General features: G+C 44.2%; 1 protein-coding gene across 2 annotated transcripts in view; it reads right to left on the bottom strand.

Moving 5' to 3' along the window:
* Window positions 1–13,235, bottom strand: part of NHSL2 (NHS like 2) — a 66,243-nt gene extending 53,008 nt beyond the window's left edge. For both annotated transcript variants that reach the window (XM_045839340.1, XM_045839338.1), the window contains exon 1: window positions 12,869–13,235. In XM_045839340.1, coding sequence (XP_045695296.1) covers window positions 12,869–12,911 — 43 coding nt within the window. In that variant the 5' untranslated portion in view covers window positions 12,912–13,235. The remainder of the gene's footprint in view (window positions 1–12,868) is intronic.
* Between the last annotated feature and the right edge of the window lie 8,146 nt (window positions 13,236–21,381).

Below are 21,381 nucleotides of genomic sequence, written 5' to 3'. Positions count from 1 at the left end.
TTTTTTTTTTCATAGGGAGACCCACCCCCACAAAAAATTAAAGACCTGGCATCAAAATAAGTTAAAAAAAGCACAGGACTGGGGGCCAGGAGACGGCTCTGGTCCCGAATTTACAAAACATGACAACAAATAATTGGTATGAGATTCCTTTGAAAACTACAAAGTGTGGTTAATATTGTTATGGAAGTCAATCTTGTCTTTGGCCCTTTCCATCTCCCCCTCCCTTCTGAGGCCCTTTTGTCTTCCACAGTTTCAGAACCAAAAATATGAGCCAAAGGTTGGAAAGGAATCCAACTTAAAGAACATCTACACTCATCCCTGAGGATATACCACCTTGACTGAAGAATTTTTTCCAACATCCTAAGTTAATGGAAAGTAAGCCAGAATGCCATATATTTGGTGTTACGATTTACACAAAATATTAAGTACTAGGATCTTATTTAAGCAAGTCTAGTGAACTAATTTGCAAACTCAAGAACTGGAATTGCACTGCTCACAGGAGGGAGAAGAGGAAAACGCAGCCTCCACACAGTATCCCTTGGTAGCCTCGGGACCCTCTTCGTGGCCCCAGTGGCCCATGTCCTAGAACACAGTTAGCTAAGATACCTCCTTGCCTCTTCCTCACTCCCAAACATCACTCCATCATCAAGTTCCTTTGCTTTTACCTCCAAAATAGATCCAGAATCTGACAATTTCTCCCTGGCACTGTCACCACCCCAGTCCAAGACATCATCGGCGGTAGGAGCCTCCTAAGTGGCTTCTAGTCCCCTTCCCTGCCTCTCACTCTACAGCAGCCAGAGTCAGCTCTTTTAAAAGTGTATTTTATTGATTATGCTATTACAGTTGTCCCATTTTTTCTCCCCTTTATCCTCCTCTAGCCGGTACCCCCTCCCACCAGCATTCCCCTCACCTTAGATCATGTCCATGGATCGTACATATAAGTTCTTTGACTTCTCCATTTCCCATATTATTCTCAACCTCTCCCTATATATTTTGTACCTACCATTTAGGCTTCTTAGTCCCTGTGCCTTTTCCCCATTCTCCCCCCTCCCCCTCCCTACTGATAACCCTCCATGTGATCTCCATTCCTGTGATTCTGTTCCTGTTCTAGTTGTTTGCTTAGTTTGTTTTTGTTTCTGTTTTTTTTTTTTAGATTCAGTTGTTGATAGTTGTCAGCTTTTTAAAAAAGCAACTCTCCCCTGTTTGTCCACTGCATGGACCTTAGATGGGTGAGGCTTTGGTTAATGTCTGCCTTGTTCCACTCTGCCCCCCTGCCCCCTGTTCCCGACCCTGGGGTTGAAAGCTCCATGCTAGCTGAGACTGTGTCTGTCTTGCTCACCTCTATACCCCCAGAACTGGCCTCAGGACTGGCATGTAGTGCACAGTTATTTGTTGAATGAAGGAATGAATTTTAACAACTAACATTTGTATAAGCTTTAAAGGTAAACATCTTTTTTGATGTTCCAAATAACCCTGTGTCATAGGTATCAATGTTGTCATTTTACAGGTGAGAAAGGTGAGGGTCTGAGCATTGTCAAAGTTGACAAAGTTGATGTAGAGCATATTGAAACTCATGTCTGTGGGGATCAAAACCTATGCTTTTGTGGCCACACAGCCCTGGAGGGCTATACCCAGCTGTGGAGAGGTACCCCATGCAGAGAGGCTTGGGCATTTCTTGGCTGTATAAGGGGACACTTTGCTCAGATTTTTGGAGCCTAGGGGCAAGCCATAGGAAATTCCCTGCTAAGCAGTGAGAGCAGAGTGAATTCTAAATCAGCTTTTCCTGGATGATTTAGAGAACTACTATAACTACAGTGACCTTACTTTCTAAATCTGAAATCAGGATTCTTGGTGTGACAAACAGAACAAAACACTTGCAACTGGGACTTTTCTGGAAAACGCAGACCACACAGTTGCTATGCACATAACACATGGAAGCTACAATAATGGGTACTTCTCAGCTAATTCTGATGCAGCCTCTCAGTCCATCACACCTCAAGAGGATTCCTCAAAACAACAACAACAACAACAACAACAACAACAACAACAACAACAACCCTGGTTTCTGGGTCTCAGGTTTCTATACATAAAATTCTTCTCCATCCATTATTTGGATTTGTTTATAATTACTTCCCTACTTTCTTTTATCTTTTCTGTTAACCCATTTCTCCTTGGTCTGCCCCGAAGAGATTCTAGGTCCTGCTTGCTGATGGATACTGTGAATGGTTGAAGGAAACAATAAGCAAAAAGTGCTTGGGGACCATGGCAACAGAGGCCATGGCAACAGGCCAAGCACTGAAGACGCCCTTTCTACCACTCTTAGTTTCAGTTTTAGACCAAGTGCTGCTGATAAGGCCTGATAGCCCCATTGTGTCACCTAATCAGGGCAATGCTGCTTGCAGGAGACATTGGTGCAAAATTTCACTTCCAGAAAGAGCTTTGCAATGCTGTTGCTTCGCTGCACCGGTGTTGCAATGGCAGCCTCATGGTAAAGGCTGTTGCCAAATCCAGGATTGGATCTAAGATTTGCCTCAAGCACTCATCACACTCCATTGGAGTGTACCCAGAACCACTAGATGGGTGGGCAGGGAGTGAAAATAGCAAAAATTTAGTGGTCATTGTCATCTCCTTGGGCCTGGAAGCTAAGAATCTTAAAGTTACTACCCAAACAATCCACTCCAAGATTTTATACTGGAGTCTGAGACAAGGGAGTTCTCAGTGAATTGGAGTGTGAAATCTTGTCTCATAGATGTTATTGGTCTCTCTGATGTACTGGGTTCCCCTAAACCAGAGGGTGGGCTCTGAAGCCTCAATTTCTTTATCTGTAACAAAGGAGCAGCAGGAATCTCTGCCCTGCTTTTCTTTTCTTCTTTTTAGATGATGAACTATTTTGAGCATACAGAAAAGAACTGGGAAAAAACAAATTTCCCCATATTTGTCCCATAACTTTTTCTGAAAGAAATAAAATTTTACACGTTCAGTTGAAGCCCCTGGGGTACCTCCCCAGTCCCAGTCTTTTGCCCCACAGAGGTAGCCATTCTGCTGAATTGGGTGCCTGTGATTCGCATGCATGTTTTTAAATGTACTATGCCCATGCTCCTAAACAACATGCAATACACAGTATTGTTTTGTGTGTTCTTAAACTTTGTATAAAATTTATCAAACTGTAGCTATCTTTCTGCAATATACTTTATTTTCTCAACATTAGGTTTGTGAGAAATATTCACATTGATGCAGGTAGCTCTGGTTCAGACATTTTCATGCTGTGTAGTATTCCATTATTTAAATCTACAATTATTTTATTTATCTATTCTCCTGTTGTTTCTTTTGTTATATATATATGTTTCTGTTGTTCCAGGATGGCTCAGAAGCCATGAGATGCCCAGGGAGACAGCAATAAGGAGAAGCCATAGGGAGTGGGCAAAACAAGGCTGTGGGGAACAACAAGAGAGGCCAGGACAGAGTGGTTGAGTGGTAGAATTAAGTGGCAGACACTTTGCTGGTCTTGTCCAGCACTCAACTGTGAAAAGTGGGGGCTGTCAGAAATGGCTTCCTCTCCTTCACTTATGCATGAATGCTGACACTCATGACCTGTCACCTAAGGAAATTGAAGCACACCTTTGTTCTTACAACTTAAAAGAGGCCAACCAACTTGCAGTCTGTGGGAACGAGCCCAGACCCCACAGGAGCTGTGATTCACAAAGCCTGGGACAGCACTTCCTAACCTGGGTCTTGATTCTGTCCTCTTGGGGGGTGTGTGTGTGTGTGTGTGTGTGTGTGTGTGTGTGTACACAATGAATGTATGCTATCCAGCCTTCCTTGTCCTGGCTGGTGATGCACAGAAGGAGGTCCAGAGGAGGTCCTGCATGAAGCTGGAAGAGGGTGACAAGAACCAAAAAATCTCCTTTGGCAGTGAAGTAGCTATGCCACATGGATTTGTGGATCATGGGTAATTCGTAGGTTCCACTGGATACCTAAGGTCTTAGGGACACAGTGTTTGTGGGTTACATCCACCACTGGGCTGTTATGAGAGCCTCAACCATATCCGTGGGCAACAACTGGGCAATTTCTGCATTCCCTGACTACACTCCCACCTCTAAAACACAGCAAGGAGTTACAAGAGACCAACATGGCTGGCAACGAGGGCAATGAGACTTAAAAGCTTTCCAAATCTCTAACCAGGCTAGATTCCAGAGACTTCTGCGAGCCAGTTAGGGAAGTGTGGGTTACGTCAGGAGTCATTTCAATTCTGTGTGTGGGAGGAGCACAATGGAAGGCATGTTTGGAAAGATCAGTGTGCAGTGATGTGCAGCATGGACTGAAGTAGGCCTGACAAATGTCCTGGAACTACCACTTGCTGGATGCCACATAGCAGATGCCACCAAGATGTTAATGCCACATGAGAGTTGGCCTTGAAACTAAGTTAAGATTCCTTCATGGAGTTCCACATAGGGATTGTGGTTTGTCATGTATTATTTGAGGTGTTATGAAAAATTATCTAAAACTTGACAAGGCAAAAAAGATTACTTCATGTCTTTTCAGGAACATATGAAAGCATCACCCATGTGGTTGCTTGACTATTCATTATTGATAAAGGCCCACTATAAAGTTAAAAGCAAACTTGTGGAAAATTGATAAGTTGCAAATTATTTTTGTCTGATAGAAATAAAAATTGTTTCTGTACAATAGGAAAAATAGCACCAAAATTTGCAGTTTTATTATCCTATAGAACTACCCAGTTTTGTATCCAACTTTTTAAAAAGAATTTTTATTTATTTCTTTTTAGAGAGAAGGGAGGAAGGGAGAAAGAGCAGGGGAGAAACATCCATGTGTGGATTAGAAATTCACTGTCCTCTATAACGAAACAGTATTACATTGCATGGATACACCATATTTTGCCCCACACCAGGGACCCAGCCCACAACCAGGCATGTGCCCCAACTGGGAATCCAACTGGCGACCCTTTGCTTTGCAGGTCCATGCTCAATCCACTGAGCCACACCACCCTGGGCATGTAGCCAACTTTTAAAAATTCTTATTCCATCATTATTCAGAAATTGTATTTTTCATTTCTTCCTCGTTCTTGTTTATAGTTTCTATTTCCTTTCTCATACTGTTACAGTTCTCAGTCAGTTCCTTGTAGTTGTCTGTGAGTTCTTGAGCATCCTTATAGCCGTTCTTTTGATTCTATATCTGATAGTTTACTTGCTTCCATTTCAAAATCTTTCATATCTTTTGGTATCTGTCTTTTTATTTTTTTACTATTTTTATTGTGGTAAATATATATAGCATAAAATTCATCATTTTAATCATTTTAGGTATACAATTCAATGGTATTAATTTTGTTCACAATGTTATACAACCATCTCCACTATCCATTTCCAAAATTTTTCATCACTCAAAACAAACATTAAACAGTAATTTCCCATTCCCCCTTCTTCCTAATCCCTGATAACTTCCAGTCTACTTCCTCTGCTTATGAATTTACTTACTCTAGATATTTCATGAAAGTGAAATCATGTACAATTTGTTCTTTTATGACTGGCTTCTTTCACTTAACATAATGTTTTCATCCTTGTAGCATAGATTAGAAATTTACTGTCCTCTATAACTGAACAGTATTACATTGCATGGATACACCATATTTTGTTTATTCATTCACCTGTTGATGGACATTTGGGTTGTTTCAACCTTTTCTCTATTGTGAATAGTGCTGCTGTGAACATTCATGTTCAAGTACCTATCCAAGTACCTGTTTCACTTCTTCTGGGTCTATGCCCAAAAGTGGAATTGCTGGATTATATGGTAACTCTATGTTTAACTTTTTGAGGAACTGCTAGACCTTCATATGTTTTTTAAAACCAGCTCTACCATAATGCTGGTTCACTCATCAATGAGTTAAATAAATCTTTGATATGTGATTACTATATATTTCACTGAGAGTCATGATTTTAACTCTTTGAAAATGACACTTTGATAAGGGTGATTCATTTACCTTGCTAATCTTTAAAGCATAAAGTTGAACCCTGCTGCCCCCCCATTGCCTATTGCAAGCTCCCTACAAGGAAGTCAAGGAAATAAATAGAAATGAGGGGTCCCTTGCTTAAACTCATGAGGCTAGCATGGTATTTTTGGCACTTATAAAGAGAGAGGAAATTTTAATTATGGTCCTATGATTGTGATGACAAATGAACTCAAGCAGGACTACTTATGGACAAAGAATGTGTACATCTTTATTTTCTCTGGGAGCATAAGACTTTTCTGCTCTGGAATGTCAAGCAACTGTTGATTTTCTACAGCGTGACAGCTTCTATTGGGAAAACTCTAGATTTCTCTAGCTTGCTTAAACAACCTCTGGGACCAGAAAAACTACAATCGAACCAATTGGGAGAGATACTAGAATTCTTTTTGTACAGACTTAAAATTTGTTTTCAGCTCTGGGTGATGTGGCTCAGTAGATTGAGCACCAGCCTACGAAACAAAGGGTCACTGGTTTGATTCCCATTCAGGGCACATGCCTGGGTTGCAGGCCAGGTCCCCAGTAGGGGGCACTCGAGAGGCACCCACACATTGATGTTTCTCACCCTCTTTCTCCCTCTCTTCCACTCTGTCTAAAAATAAGTAAAAAAATCTCTTTTTAAAAAATTGTTTTCATTGGCATTTGACAGGAAATCTTTTAGGCAGGAAATGAAAAGAAGAGACTTGGCCTGGCGTTTGAGGAGGGTGGGCACACAGGTGGGCAGAGGGCACAGCCTAGGGTTGGTGGGGCAGGAACAAGGAGCAGGTGCCCTGCCCATGACCCAGTTCTTCGAGGAAGATTTTTAGTTGCCTCTAAGTGGCCTTTTATTCATACTATACAACCCTCCAAAAAAAAATCTCTACTAGAGTATTAATCACACATAAAATTAGAAGTATTCTTGGTTTCATACATTTTTAATGTTTCAAACCAAGAAAGTTTTGCCTATTTGAGTGTGGCTGAAATTTTAAAAAACAAAAAAATATATTTTCCCCCTCACAGCTCAAAACGAACTAACAGGATTTTGATCACAATTTTCTCACATTTGAGACAAAGCTATGAAAGAACAGATGAGTGTAATGGAGGAATTTCACAGGTGGTTAAGAATGTGTAGGAAAAAAAACAGAATAAAAAAGAATGTCACTGTTATAAATATAATCAGAATATATCTATTTCTGCAAGCATACTAGACAGGTTAAAAAAAATAAAGATAAAACCTACTTTCTTCTGAAACTCTTATTCTTCTCCCTCACAGGGCTGTGACAAGATGAAATATATGTAACAAGCACTTCACAAACTTCAAAGGACTGCTCTGAGGGGGGCAGGTGGTGGAGGGAGAGGGCATGGGTTATGAAGCCCAGTCTTCCTTGGGGATGGCCTGGCTTGGGGATCTCCCCAGCAGTGAAGGCAAAAGATAATCCAGCATGCTGACCAGTGTGGCTTAGTGGGTTGGACATTGTTTCTCAAAGAGAAAGGTTGACGGTTCGATTCCTATTCAGAGTACATGCCTGGGTTGCAGGTTCAGTCCTGGTCAGGGCTCAAACTAGAGGCAACTGGTGAGTGTTTCTCACATTGATGATTTTTCCCGTCCTTTCCTTCTCTCTAAAAATAAATAAATAGCTCTGGCTGGTGTGGTTCAGTGGATTGAGTGCTGGCCTGTGAACCAAAGGGTTACTGGTACCATTCCCAGTCAGCCAGGGCATGTGCCTGGGTTGCGAACCAGGTCCCCAGTAGGGGCTGTGCAAGAGGCAACCACACATCAGTGTTTCTCTCCCTCTCTTTCTCCCTCCCTTCCCCTATGTAAAAATAAATAAAATCTCAAAAAAAAAAAGAAACAAAAATCCTGAGGCCTTAGCTTTCACATGTGTAGAGTAAGCACAGTATTTCATGCCTTACACGGTTGTTGATAAGGCCTTCATGAGGAGCAAGAACAAAGTACTGTGGAAGCATGGTCTTTGGTACACATTGTAGCCCTTACCACATTGTTCTGGGACAGTCTCTTTACTATTAGTAAATAGTCACCTCAATTATACCAGAAGTTCCTTGGGACTTGTTTGCCTCTGCATTGTCTTTGCCTCTAAGCACAGTGCTTAGAACATCATGCTTGGCCATTCCTTCTTTTAACAAACATTTATTATGCTTCTAGCCAACAACTCTTTATTTTTTAAGATTCTATTTATTTATTTATCTATTTATTTATTTTTACAGAGAAGGAAAGGGATGGAGAAAGAGAGGGAGAGAAACATCGATGAGAGAGAGAAACATTGCTTGGTTGCCTCTCATATGTGTCCCAACCAGGAACTGGACCCGAAACCCAGGCATGTGCTTCAAATGGCAACCTTTTGCTTTGTAGGATGACTCTCAATCCACGGAGCCATACTGGCCAGGGCCCAGCCAACAACTCTTCACAGCCATATTCTGCCCTCCAAATCTCCTTGCCTTTCCAGCACTTAAGCCCCAGGGTGGTCATACAAGGACCCTGTGGTAGACACAGGGATATACCCTCCAGGCTTCTGAGGACCGAGTGCTGCTGCAGACAGTCCTCTTTGGGGATTGTCCAGCCACCTGCTCAGAAGAAACTGCCTCCCCCAAGGCCATGCACACTCCCTGGGGGAAGCCTGCATCTAGTGACTTGTCCATATGGGGTATAAATGTCTGGTCTTCTCATCGTAACTCAGAACAACTGTGAAGGGCCAACCTAGCTCCAGAGTTCTTCATGGGTCAGCTGAGGCGAGGCATTAAGATGGTGTCCCAGCCCAGCTTCTCCCTCAAACAGTCCTGCCTACTTGTCTTAGACCTCAGCTGTTGATCCCAAAGGCACCTCAATCAACTTGGCACAAGAAACCTGCAACAGCTCCTCCAGTGGCAATCCCCAGACTGGTTTTGTGGCCTGTGTAGGCTCTGACTCAGCATCAGGGAAGCCTCCATTCCAAATAATCCCAGGAACTGGGACAGTCCCCAAGGCCCAGTCGCTGTGCCACTGTGCACAGGCATCACTCACAGTTCTCTCTCTCTCTCCCTCTCTCCCTCTCTCCCTCTCTCTCTCTCTCTCTCTCTCTCTCTCTCTCTCTCTCATTTTTCTTATCAAATGCACTTGGAACCACTACTGTGAAACATAAAGGCTTAAAAGCAAATAATTATAGCAATGGGAAAGACAATACAATAGAGAAAAAATGAACCTCATGTTCAGCTGAAGGAAAGCTTTGTAGAGGAGGGGGCCTTTACACTGAGTCTCAAAGGATCAGTTGGGGTTTGATGCGTGGACAAGGGATGTGAAGTAACATTGCACAGAGAGAGTACAGCATACTCAAAAGCTGTCAGGCCTAAAAGGGCTCAGGGTATGGGAAAAAGGGGAGGAAGGAACAATGAAGCCTGGGGCACTAGTAGGGGCAGATCATGCAGAGCCTTATAGGCCACTTTGAGGAACTTGATGCTGAACCAAAACCATGTTCCAGCGTTGCCTAAGCTTCAGCCATTTAGGTACCACTTCCACAGGTTTTGCCCTATTTGGGTCCCACTGGTTCTATTTACTATTCACTTTTTCCTGAAATAAAAATTTTTTTCTTACATAAATTTATAGTAAAATAAATTTTATATGGCAACAAAAACCAAAGCAAAAGGAGTGTCATTTGCCAGAAATAGAAAGTAATTGTAAAAATAAATACAAAGGAAACAGAACAGAGTAATTAAATTCTATGTAGATATCCCTGTCTGTCAATGTCTTTGAGCCTGAGGCCTGCTCTAGCTCTGTTCCAAAGGATTAGCAAACATTACAGAGGTTGAAGAATAGCACCATGCTGAGACTTTCTCCTTGATGTAATCAGAAAGCTGGAAGGAGAAGGAGGCGAGAATCATTTTCTCACCATGTAATTCAATGTTCTTTAAAGCTGTACCATGTACCATTAGGATCACCTTGGAGTTCCCCTCCCTACCACCCCGCTGACTGTGAAAGCAGTTGGTAAACAATAAAGTGCCCTACAAATGTGCTTGTTATTACCACTGTATTGTTTGGTCCATTGGCTCAAGGGCAGTCACTTCCACATAGCTGTCCCTTCTTTGGCTCAGCAAGAGTTTCCAAACCAGTGCCTGTGGCGATCATCATGCCCCACATTGTGTGAGAGAAAGCAATAAGGGTGGGCTGGGGGGTGGCAGAACCGTGGGAATCCCAGGCTCTTAGAACTGCAAGGGCCCTCACAGAGTATCCTATCTTCCCACTTTACAGCTGGGGAAACTGGGACCACAGGAGGGAAATGATTTATCCAAGGCCACAGAGGGTGTTAGCATTAGCAGTCCAGGTGACACACAGAGGGAAAAAATAGTATAGCTTATTGTTTGAGGCCTCTGGTTCCAGTAGTTGCCATCTGTGAGACAGAAGAGAATAGAATATAGGAGCAGAGGTGGGGAGAAGTGAGTCCATCAGGATTGAGAGCACAGGGGCACTCTCCAAAAATCAACCTTCTAGGCTGGGCTCCTCAACTAGGTGCACAGGTTGAGGTGGGCCTGGAGCCTGGGTGGTGGGAAGTGAGGAAAGAGCCTTCAAGGGGCTGAAGTGTTTGTGAAAGATATCCAAAGAACTGAGGTAGGCCAGATCAACAGAACTGATCCAAAGGGCAGTACCAACTCAGCCAGGACATCCTGGGACTGTGCAAAGCAACATGAGTGTGAGATTTGCCACATCTGGGTTCAATCCTGGTTCTCTCACTTTATAGCTGTGCATGCCTCTGGGTAAGTCACTGAACTGCTCTGCACCCCAGTCTCCTCACGGGAGTATGACGTGGGTAATAATAGTACCCACCTCATGGGATTGTTGTGAAGATCACAAGAAGCAGTATATGCAAAGTTTCACATACAGGGCTTTTTACTGTACTTATTGTTACTTCCTCCCACCGACTAGACCTCTGCCAATACATTTTCTCCTCTTCTACCCACCCCCACCGCCAGCCCAGATTCACAGCCAGCACTTCCCAGCCCTGAGCTCTGTCCTATTCTTGGGCTCACCTGGCTGTCCCACTTATCTGGCTATGTGGTTCATAAGGAGGCTTTCAGGTATTTGCAGATAAGAAAGCTTGAGGGGGCATGTTGCAGGGGGTGGGATGGGGTCCTCCTTCGCCTAGAGACAGAGGGCAGGCCAAGCAGCTGGCACCATCCTGCTGGAGAGAGAGGCCAGCTTTGGCCTGGGAGAGAACAAACAAAAGGCTCAGGTCTCCTGTGGCGTTAGAAGGCAGTGCCTGAAGCAAGTCCCTTCATTAAAAGCTAGCAGGCAGAAGGTTAAATATAGCCCTTTCCAGTTGTCTAGGACATATATTTGTAAAATGTCAGAGCTGTGTTAGAGTGAGAGAAGATCTTGTCTGTGCTCTGTCTTTATAGAGTAGGAAGGAAGTGATAAAGGAGAGAAAGAAACCTTGACTTTCACCAGTGAGTAGTAGGCAGCCATTGGAGGGTTTTGAGCTGATGGGTCTGTTTTTTAAAGTCTTGCTTTGGCTGAAGAATGCAGAATGGGCTCGAGAGGGGCCAGAGTGGGAGCAGGGAGCCCAATCATAGGGAGAGTGATGGGTGTACCAGGTCAGGGTGCTAGCTGTGGACATAGAAGGAGGAAATCAACTCAAGGTGGGCCAGGCCTGCATCCCAGGTGAAGGCGGCACCTCCTCCCTCTCTTGCCCCAGTCTTTTGAAGGACTTGCCCCATGAGTTAAAAAAAAACAACCAAAAACCACAACCTGCCTAAAGACAGCCAGACTCCTCACTCCCTTTCAAGGCACCCCTTGGCAAGTCTTTTAGGAAGTTTCTTCTTGTCCATAGGCCCCAGCTCTGCTGCCTGAACCCCCTTCAGACCCCATCTACTCCCTTCATCCTGTGACAGCCCCTCAAAGACTAGAACACCAAAGACCACATTTCTCTGATCCTTCTCTGTGCTAAACAGCACGTGGTCCTCACAGTATTTAATTCTCAGTCCCATCGCTCTGGTTTTCAACTACTAAGCTCCTAAACTCCTTTTGAGCCTACTCCTGCCGCAATGGATCAACCAGAACTCCAGAGACATGGCATGGACTCATGGTCTGTCTTACTAGCTACCTCTGCAGCCTTAACTGTAGTTTCTAATACATTTTCTGGGGCATGCAACTGCAGTGTCCTCCCCCTACTCCTGCTATCACCTTCACATGAGCCAGAGAGGGGTCCTGGTGTGGCCAGGGACCCTAAACTTGATTGTACCCTACTGTCAGCAGGTCTGGATTGAACTTCATTACAAGGTACTTGGTCCTTTGATAAAAACCTGTGCGGACAGATGACCAGTGATAGGCACCTCTTCCCTGCTCCTCCCTGCCTCCATGCTTCAGTATTTCAAAAACAAAAACAAAAACAAAAACAAAAACTGAAACCCCCAGAATTTTAGCAGGAGTCTAGGAGGTACGTAAACACTAAGAGTGGCAGACGGTATTTTCCACCATCCATACAACAAGACCTTAGAAGGCATGGTAAGTCAATTTATCAAAAATAATAGATATAGTATTTCTTACACACACACACACACACACACACACACACACACACACGCTCCCTCATTCACTTTTATCATCCCTAGAATCCCAGCTTATCAGGGTTTGGATGTGATCACATCCACACATTCCTCCCCCAGAGCCACCCAATTTTGAATTCTTTTCATAGCTTCTGCCAAGTAGCCAGCCTGCCCTGCTTTGCATACCTCTAGTACTCGGGTACCTGTCCCCCCGCAAAGTGGTCCAAATTGCCTCAGGAAAACTCTGAGTGCAGAAAACACATCCTCCTCCTCAACAGACCCCAATTCCTTTCCTTCTCCTCTCTGCTGAGCAAGCAACCCTGTTCCCCGAAGACTCACCTCCCAGGCTCCAGAAGAGGGTCATAGACTCAGCTCTTTCCATCCTAATGGTGTGGATGGCCAAGACTCCACATTTAGTAAATTTTCATGCAAGAGAAAAACGTGTGGTGGGCCCACACTGGGGGCAGGGAGCCGATGGGCTCCACGTTGTTCTGGACACCTTCCCCAGGCCCCTCAGTGGACGCCCAGGCAGTCTTCCTGATGCCTGTTTCCCAGCGTCCTGTCTGGGTCAGTTTGGCCCCACTGGTCACATGCTCCGTTGCCCTGCAAAGTTGTTCCTGGGCTGCCCAGGCAAAGTGAGGCAGGATTCAAAAAGTGAGTTTCCTCTCTTTCCTTTCACACTTATTTCCGCCCCCACCGCCTGCCTGCAGCCACACAGGTCCAGTGGGTCCCGTCACAGCAGACCAGTGAGGGGAGCTGTTTGAGTTGGTCTGGTCTCTCTCTGGGTAATGTTCTCAGCCAGAGGCCCAAGTCAGATCCCACAGAGGGCTGACCTCCCGCCCTACTGCTGTCCTGTAGCAACGGGAAATGAGCAGGAACTGGCTGTCTGAGTCAGCGCCCCTGGTCTATTGTCACTGCACGGGCCCCTTCCTTCCCAGTGGAGAGACGTGCACAGAGATAGGCCTTGTTTTTCACAAGTCTCTCTTGCATATACACACTTTCTCTCTTGGTCTGGAATGACTCGGTGCACTATGGCTGGATGCAATTCAATTCGGTTTCCCCAACTCCTAGCAAGTACTTACTGTAGCAGAGGTCATGCCTACCCTACACAGAAGTCATTTCTCAGCATCCTTGCCACAGATCGAGGAGCTAACAATGACAGTAACAAGGGAGAAAACTGAGTCTCGGAAAGGGAAATGGTTTCCCTGGGTCCAACACCACAAGAATAGTGATATTTGGAACCCAGCCTAGCTTGCCTGCCCACCTTCCTCACTGGTTCTCCCACCTTCACCCACCAGCATATTACAGATTTTAGGAAAGCCAATTTCTTAGGGCACAAAGCATTAAAGAATTGTTCGCTTTAAAACATTTATAACATACCTTGTTCAAATTCGTTTCTGTGTGTTTAGAAGGTCAAGGGCCCAGGAAACAAGTCACATGTACCAGAAGCTCCTTACAAAGGGACTCCATGACCATACTGGCAAAATGAGTGCAGCCTGAAGGGCTGTGCCTTGTCCCAGTGACCATCTTCTAACTGGAAGAGAGGCATGGTGGGTTCTTGCTCACACAGTAAAAAAGAGCCCTACTGAAGGTTTATTCTCTTTCCCATTCACTCCCCGCGCAGAGATGCTGAGAGACAAGGAAATGGCTTGAGGGAAGGAGTTGGGAACCGCCCCTAGAGGAGCCACCCTATTGCCTCGAGGGTTCTGCACACCTCCAGTGCTGACCAGACTCAACTCCGTGAGGGCAGGGCAGGGTTGTGGGTCTCTGGAAGCCCCATCTTCACAACAGACTTGTATGGCTTCATAGAAAAAGCATTCTAAAGACTGAGGTGAAATTTCCAGACAAGGAGATTGCGTGGTGGTGCGAGAGGGGCGGTTTCTAAGATCAGTGCCCAGTTGACATCATCAACTGCATTCAAGACTTTAAGTAGGCTGAGGCCCAAGAAGTGAATGTTCTCTGTGGCAATATTGAGAGGTTAACCTTAGCTAGGTCAGCTTCCCAGACACCAGACCTGCTTTCCAGAAGCCAGACCACAGCAGGTTAAGAAGGGAAATGGGAGGGGAGTGGAGATACCTCTCAGGAAATCTGGCTGTGGTTACAGAGGAAGGAGATAAGAGCCATGGCTGGAGGCACAGGCAGAGCTGTAACTAGGAGTTCGCTGTTGTCAGGATGGGGCTGATGCTATGTGTTTTTAAGTGGAGGAGCTGCTGCTCACCGTACCTTCCATACACCCTGCTGGCTGGATTTCATCTCAGACCAATTAAGCCAGAATTTCTCAGAAGCGGGATCCAGACATTGACAGTGTTGTAAATCTCCCCAGGTTGAGAGCCACGACACTAATTCTTGTTAGAGACTGAAGCCCAGTCTTAGCCCAGCTGGTAGATGGAGGGCAAAGGTGGCCCAACTGTCTTAGCTTCTTCACGTTTGCAGGTCAGCACAATGGCAAAGACAGACTTGGTGACCCTAGTGTCTGGTCTCACCTGTGTACTCATGGGCAAGTGGCTTAAACTCTCTGAACCTCAGGTTCTAATCTATAGATTAATTGCATTATTTACAATTTCTCTTCTATGTATGACCTTTAGTAGATAATAAAAGTACCTATACCATAAAGTTGTGTAGATCAAGTGAGTAAATAATATCTGCAAAGTGCTCAGAGTGCTGCCTAGCTTGATATGAGCTGTGCTGGGACTGGCCTGTGTCTTCTAGTGGCCCTTCTACTGGACCTCTGGCTAATGCCCAGGAGGACTTCCTTTCAAAACTGTTGGTGGTCCTAACAACTGCTGGTGAGGATGTGGAGAAAAGGGAACCTTCATGCACTGTGGGAATGCAGATTGGTGCAGCCATTGTGGAAAATGGTGTGGAATTTCCTTAAAAAATTAAAGATGGAACTGCCGTATGACCCAGCATATCCACTTACAGGTATTTATCCAAAAAAATCTAAAACGCTGGTTCAAAAGATATATACACCCTTATATTCACTGCAGCATTATTTACAATAGCTAAGATTTAGAAGCCACCTAAGTACCCACCAGTAGATGAGTGGATAAAACAACTATGGGACATTTACACAATGGAATACTACTTGGTCATTAAAAGAAGGAGATCTGACCTTCTGCGACAGCATGGATGGACCTTGAGAACATTATGCTAAGTGAAATAAGTCAGTCAGAGAAAGACAAATATCAATGATTTCACTCATATGTGGAATCCAAAGAACAAAATAAACAAACAAAATGGAAACAGACTCATAGGTACAGAGAATACACTGGTCATTGCCGCATTGGAGGGGGTAACGGGGGATGGGTGGAAAAGGTCAAGGAATTAAGAAGTACAAATTGGTAGTTTCAGAATAGTCACAGTGATATAAAGTATAGCACAAGGGATACAGTCACTAATATTGTAATAATTGTATGGCACCAGATGTGTACTAAACTTATTGCAGGGCTCACTTTGTAAGTTATATAAATGTCTATCTACTATGGTGTACACCTGAAACTAATATAAAATAATACTGAATGTTAACTATAATTGAAAACTTAAAAATGATTATAATATACCAGTAAATTAACAACCAGGATAAATTAGTGTAAGTACAATTTACTCTCAATAATATAAGTATGCAAACACTCTACTGGAAAGAATCATATCACACTTTTTTCCTAAAAGAACCCACCTGATTTTATTTTATTTATTTTTTTTAGAGACAGGGGAAGGGAGGAGAAAGAGAAGGAGAGAAACATCAATGTGTGTGAGAAGGATCAGTTTGAGAGAGAAACATCAATTGGTTATCTTTTGTACATGCTCCAACTGGGGACTAAAACCACAACCCAGGGAATCAAACTGGCGACCTTTTGGCTTGGGAGACCATACCCAACCAACTGAGCCACGCCAGTCAGGGCAATGTATCACACTTTGATCAGAGTCTAAGGATTTACCTTAGGAAAATACCCAGAGAAGGGTAAAGTGGGCTATATTTTAAAAAACAAAAAACACTGTTGGTCCTGCCATTGACTTGGTCTCCCATCAGCCATCAACTGTGGTCTGACAGGCCTGAGTCTATCATCACTTCAAAAGCCACTTCTCACCTGGGTCCCTGTGGGCTGAAGCTGGCTGCTGTTGCTGTGATAGGAACTGTCATTGTGTATGTCCAGAGCTACAATGCTTGGGATGGAAAGACTTGAATTAGAGTCTCAGCCAAATCTTGACCTGTGCAGTTCAGTGGGTTGGGCTTTGTCCTGTAAACGGAGGGGTCGTCGGTTCCATTCCTGGTTGAGGCACGTGCCTGGGTCCCATCACATTGCATGTCGATGTTTCTCTCCCTCTCTTTCTCCCTCCCTTCTCCTCTCTCTATAAATATAAATAAATAAATAAATTAAATAAATAAATAAATAAATATCTTTAGAGTCTCAAACAATATTTATCTATTGTTCCTCCAACTAAAATTTTGAGTTCTTTTGGCTGGAGTCGGGACAAACTGTTGTCCCATGGTGGGGAAATGGTTGGTGTGTGTCAGCTTCCATAACACGGACTTCATGTTTGGGGGGTTGGAATCCTGATGATGGTGGGGTTCTGGGCTGGCTTCATCTTCAGAACCAGCAGTGTGATTTGGGGCTCTAGATTAAGACTCTGGCTTGGGTGGCCACTCAAAGAGACCTCAACCTTTCCAATTTTGCTCTTTCCTGAGCAGACAGCTCCCATCCCCCAAACCAGGCCTTGCAGCACTGAAAGAATAGGAGAGGGCTGGTGATAGAACCAAAAGTTGGAGCAGATGTCCAGGTAGCCAGTCATGGTGCAGGGGTAGGGTAGTCAAGAGTCCGGGAAGAAAAAAGGTACAACATCAATGTTCAGCAGTTAAAGCCAGGGCAGAAGTGTGAGGAGCTAAGCCCTAAAAGCCAGGTGCCCAAAGACAGGTCTCTGAAGCAGGAGCAAGGTCTCAGGCTGTGTCAGAATATTTAAAAGGAGCAGTGTGCTAGAGATGGCATGTGCTTTTTATGTCCTGTGTGGCACGGGAGGATGCACATCTTCTCTGAGACAAACCTAAAGCCTAAACAGCAGCCCCCACCTGGACCTCCAGGTCTACAAGTTCCATAAAAGGAATTCATGGAGGTGGCTCTGGGCCACCCTCTTCAGTGCCAGAAACAACTCAGAGTACACACTCCACCCAGATGGCAGGGAGCAACTAGAAGCCTCATCCTGCTTCTCGGACCCCACACCCCTTCATTTACACTCTTGGAGAATTTGCCAGGAGATGGACTTTCCAAATAGAAGATGTACTGTTGAGAGAGATGGTTTCATAAAAAACCATTTACTCCACAGGGCTTCAGATGACAGTTAAGAGGCCACATTAGACTAGCATGTTTGGAAGTATTGCCTGGGAGTGATGCAGAGCTGATCTTGTCAGTGTGCAGGACTCCCACCAGGAACATCTTTCCTTGTCATCTCACACATTATTTTTTGCCTCTTCTCAATGTCAGAGTCTTGTCTGGTTCCTCCCAGACAAGAGGTCATATTTGATAATGGTCATATGGACATGACCATGTGGTGCAGAATGTCTCCACCAAGGTGATGAAGAAATTCTAGGAGACATGAGTACAAGTCTTGAGCAGTGTGTGTGTGTGTGTGTGCGTGCGCAATGGCAGGATAGGACAGCTGGATTCTGGCCCACATTATTCTGTGAGGATGGGTGACCTTGGGCACATCGCCTCACTTCTATGGGTCTATAAAATGAAAGTTTGTAGGGGACGAGTGGACATTTCACCTTTATTAAAATACCTGGGTGTCATCATGATAGACAAGAAGTCTGCTGTTTAATGTTGGCATGCAAAAATAATAATATATGAGGTGAACCCCCCAAAACCTGGAATTCTGTTCTGGAGGGTGGGACCCTCATAGTACAGGCTTCCCGCACTAGTTGAGTGTTCTAGGAACCCATCTGTATCAGTGTACCAGCTGGCATTGTAAGAGTGCACTCAGCTTCGGTGAAATTTTTTGAAGATTCTTTGACTGAGTTTGCCCATTTCATGATGGGTGATTTACGAGCACACCTGCCCACACCACACTGAGTGTTCAGCAGTTTTTGACCAAAAATGGCATGATTCCTATGCCCCACCCTCCCTATTCACCCGGTTTCACCTCCAGTGACTTTGTTTTTGTTTCCTTGAATAAAAAAAGTCCTTAAAGGGAAATGTTTGCTGATGTGGAAAAGGTGAAACAGAAAATGGTAGAAGCACTCAAAGGCATTGAAATTGATGAGTTCAAAAACTGTTTTAAGCCATAGGAAAAAAATGTCTTGATAGGTGTATTGCATCAAATGGGGAGCACTTCGAAGGTGACTGAAGTTTAAACATGTCAGAATAAGTACAATTTTTTTATAAATAAATTCTGGGTTTGGGGAGTCTCCCCTCATACACACACTGTGCTCCCTGAAGACCCCCTCCACACCCTTCTCAGCACCTGTTGAGAAGCCCTGGATCATAAATCCCTAGACACCCTCCCTCTCTGCCACTTAGAAGCAGCAATAACAGCAGCACACTGTGCTCCTTGCTTTCTACCTGCCACATGCTTCACATGCAGAGCACCTCATGTCATCCTTACAACCACCCTCTGAGGTAGCCACCATTCATCCCAGCACACCAAACTGGCAGCAGAGGCTCCAGAGTTTAGGTCACTTGTCTAAGGGCATGCAGTTAGTAAGTGGCTAAGTCTGGCTGAGAAACCAAGCAGCTGTGGCAGTCTTCTCCATGTCCTTTATCAATAATTCTAATCTTCTCGCCATGAGCTTAAGCATTTTAGAGGAGGAGAAAAAAACACAACATTTTCCCAATTATTCCTCAACCATGGCTAAAACCACAAAACTTCACTTGCTTAATCAAATTTTAATGGTACCCAGCATTCATAGGAGACAAGGTGGCTGCCATCTGAAGCCACTCAGAAGCACATACGCAGCCTGGCTTCACTGTTAACTGCTATGGGACAGTAGCAACATTACCTAATACTTTGGTTTAAAAGCATTTGTATATATCCCTTGATAAGGCACTCTAGTATGCAACATTTTATACCCCACAAAACCCTTGAAACTTCCCCCCACATCATTTGCTCCTCATCACAGCCTTGTAAGGTGGTGATGGTGATTACTGTTATTCTTACATTGCAGCTCAAGAAACTGAGGATACAATGGTGAAATAACTTTCCTCAAAGAACCAAAGTGAGGGTCAGAGCTCGGATTCAAACCTGAGGCTGCCCACATGAAATCCACACATCTCATTCCCTGCAGTTGCTTCCACTTTTGCATTTATGTCTTTCAAGTGTGTTTGCTGGCTCAGGGAAATGATATGATTTGGTCTCTCGGCTTGACAGAATGATTTGCCAGTGTAATTGTTCTATGTGTTAATGGCTTTTATTTTTCATTGCACAAACAATATTATAATGACATTAATGGAAGTCTAAGGGAAAGAAAAAATTCACCAACAAGCCTGCCACCCACAATAAATCAAGTTTTGCTTTTTCCACAATTCCCTCTCAGTCCTTACTCATGTGCAGACACACTTTCGATAAGGTTTCTAAAGCTTAGCATTGGTACACTTTTGTTTTGTGCATTTTGTGTTATACTTTATTATAGACATTGTCCATGTTGCTCAACAGTCTTTGTAATTAGCTCTTTAGTGGTTCTACCACACTTCAGTGAGGTTGGATACATCAGATTTCCTCAGATATTTCCCTGTTATTGGATATTAGGATGGCCATTGAACTATTTTATACTCACTTTTTTGCTTCCTTCTAGTTTTGGCCCAGGGAATGTGGGAGTATTATGATTGGCCTCAAGCCCCTGGGCCCATGCCTCTACCTCCAACGCATCTCTCAGTGTGGGAGGTGAGGATTGCCAGGAAATATTTTGTTTGGTGGTCTAGAGTTTCAGCTTCTGCCATACTTTTCACTGGGCTCATGAAGTTAGGTTAGGAAATATTTCTTTCAGGAGAAGGTCCCCAGGGAATAAGGGTTACTTGACTTCTGTATAAGTCTCTGCCACTTTAACATCTAGCATATGGAAATCAAGGATTGTGAGAATTTAATAAACTTGTCGATATAATAAGGCCAGGTCAACTACAAAATGCCTTGCAAAAACAATGAGCTGATTTCTTCATTTTGTTAAGGAACAGAGAAGAGAACAGTGCACTCATTTTCATCTGAAAATATAGGTGACCTTGCTCACGGTGGTGGTGTGGTTACTTGGGGTGGTGGGGGACAATTGGAAAGCAGCATGATGCCAGTTCTCCGTGAATCTGAAGCCCTTCTCAGCATCTGGTTTAGGCCTAAATTTAAGAATCCTTCTACTATCCTGCTAGCTTAGGAATCCTCAGCTGTAGCTTCTGGACCCAACACAGAGCCTCCAATGAGTTCAACACACATGTGCCATCAAGGAGACATATGGTGGGACATCTCTAAGGCTGAGAATTACAGTCCTGGTTGCTATAGAGATTTGCGAACCCTTCCAGAACAGAGCCTCAGCATCCTCCTTTCATCACATCCAGTGCCCAGGGTTACTAACTCTTGCCACAGATGCAAAGATCCTGAGAAGCACATGAAAAGATACAATAGACACAAGCCTAATAGTAAGACAGACTTGGGCTCAAATCTGGGCTCTGCAACTTCCTGGTTATCAGACCATGGTGCAGCTCTACCCTTGAGTATCAGTTTTCTCATCTGTAAAATGCCATCAACAATTTCTGCCTGGACATTGTTTTGAGGGTTAAGTGAAGTTGTGGATGGAAAGCACGGCAGACAATAGGTGTGTCATATTGGTTCCCTTTCCCTCCTCTGCAGGACAGTAATTCAAATTGATGGTTCTTGTA

Source organism: Phyllostomus hastatus, unplaced genomic scaffold (genome assembly GCF_019186645.2).
Source record: "Phyllostomus hastatus isolate PE091 unplaced genomic scaffold, TTU_PhHast_1.1 phas_contig_30, whole genome shotgun sequence".
In the NCBI taxonomy this organism is placed as follows: domain Eukaryota; kingdom Metazoa; phylum Chordata; class Mammalia; order Chiroptera; family Phyllostomidae; genus Phyllostomus; species Phyllostomus hastatus.
The sequence above is the reverse complement of the archived record's forward strand: the minus strand, read 5'-3'. Positions and strand labels throughout refer to the sequence as shown.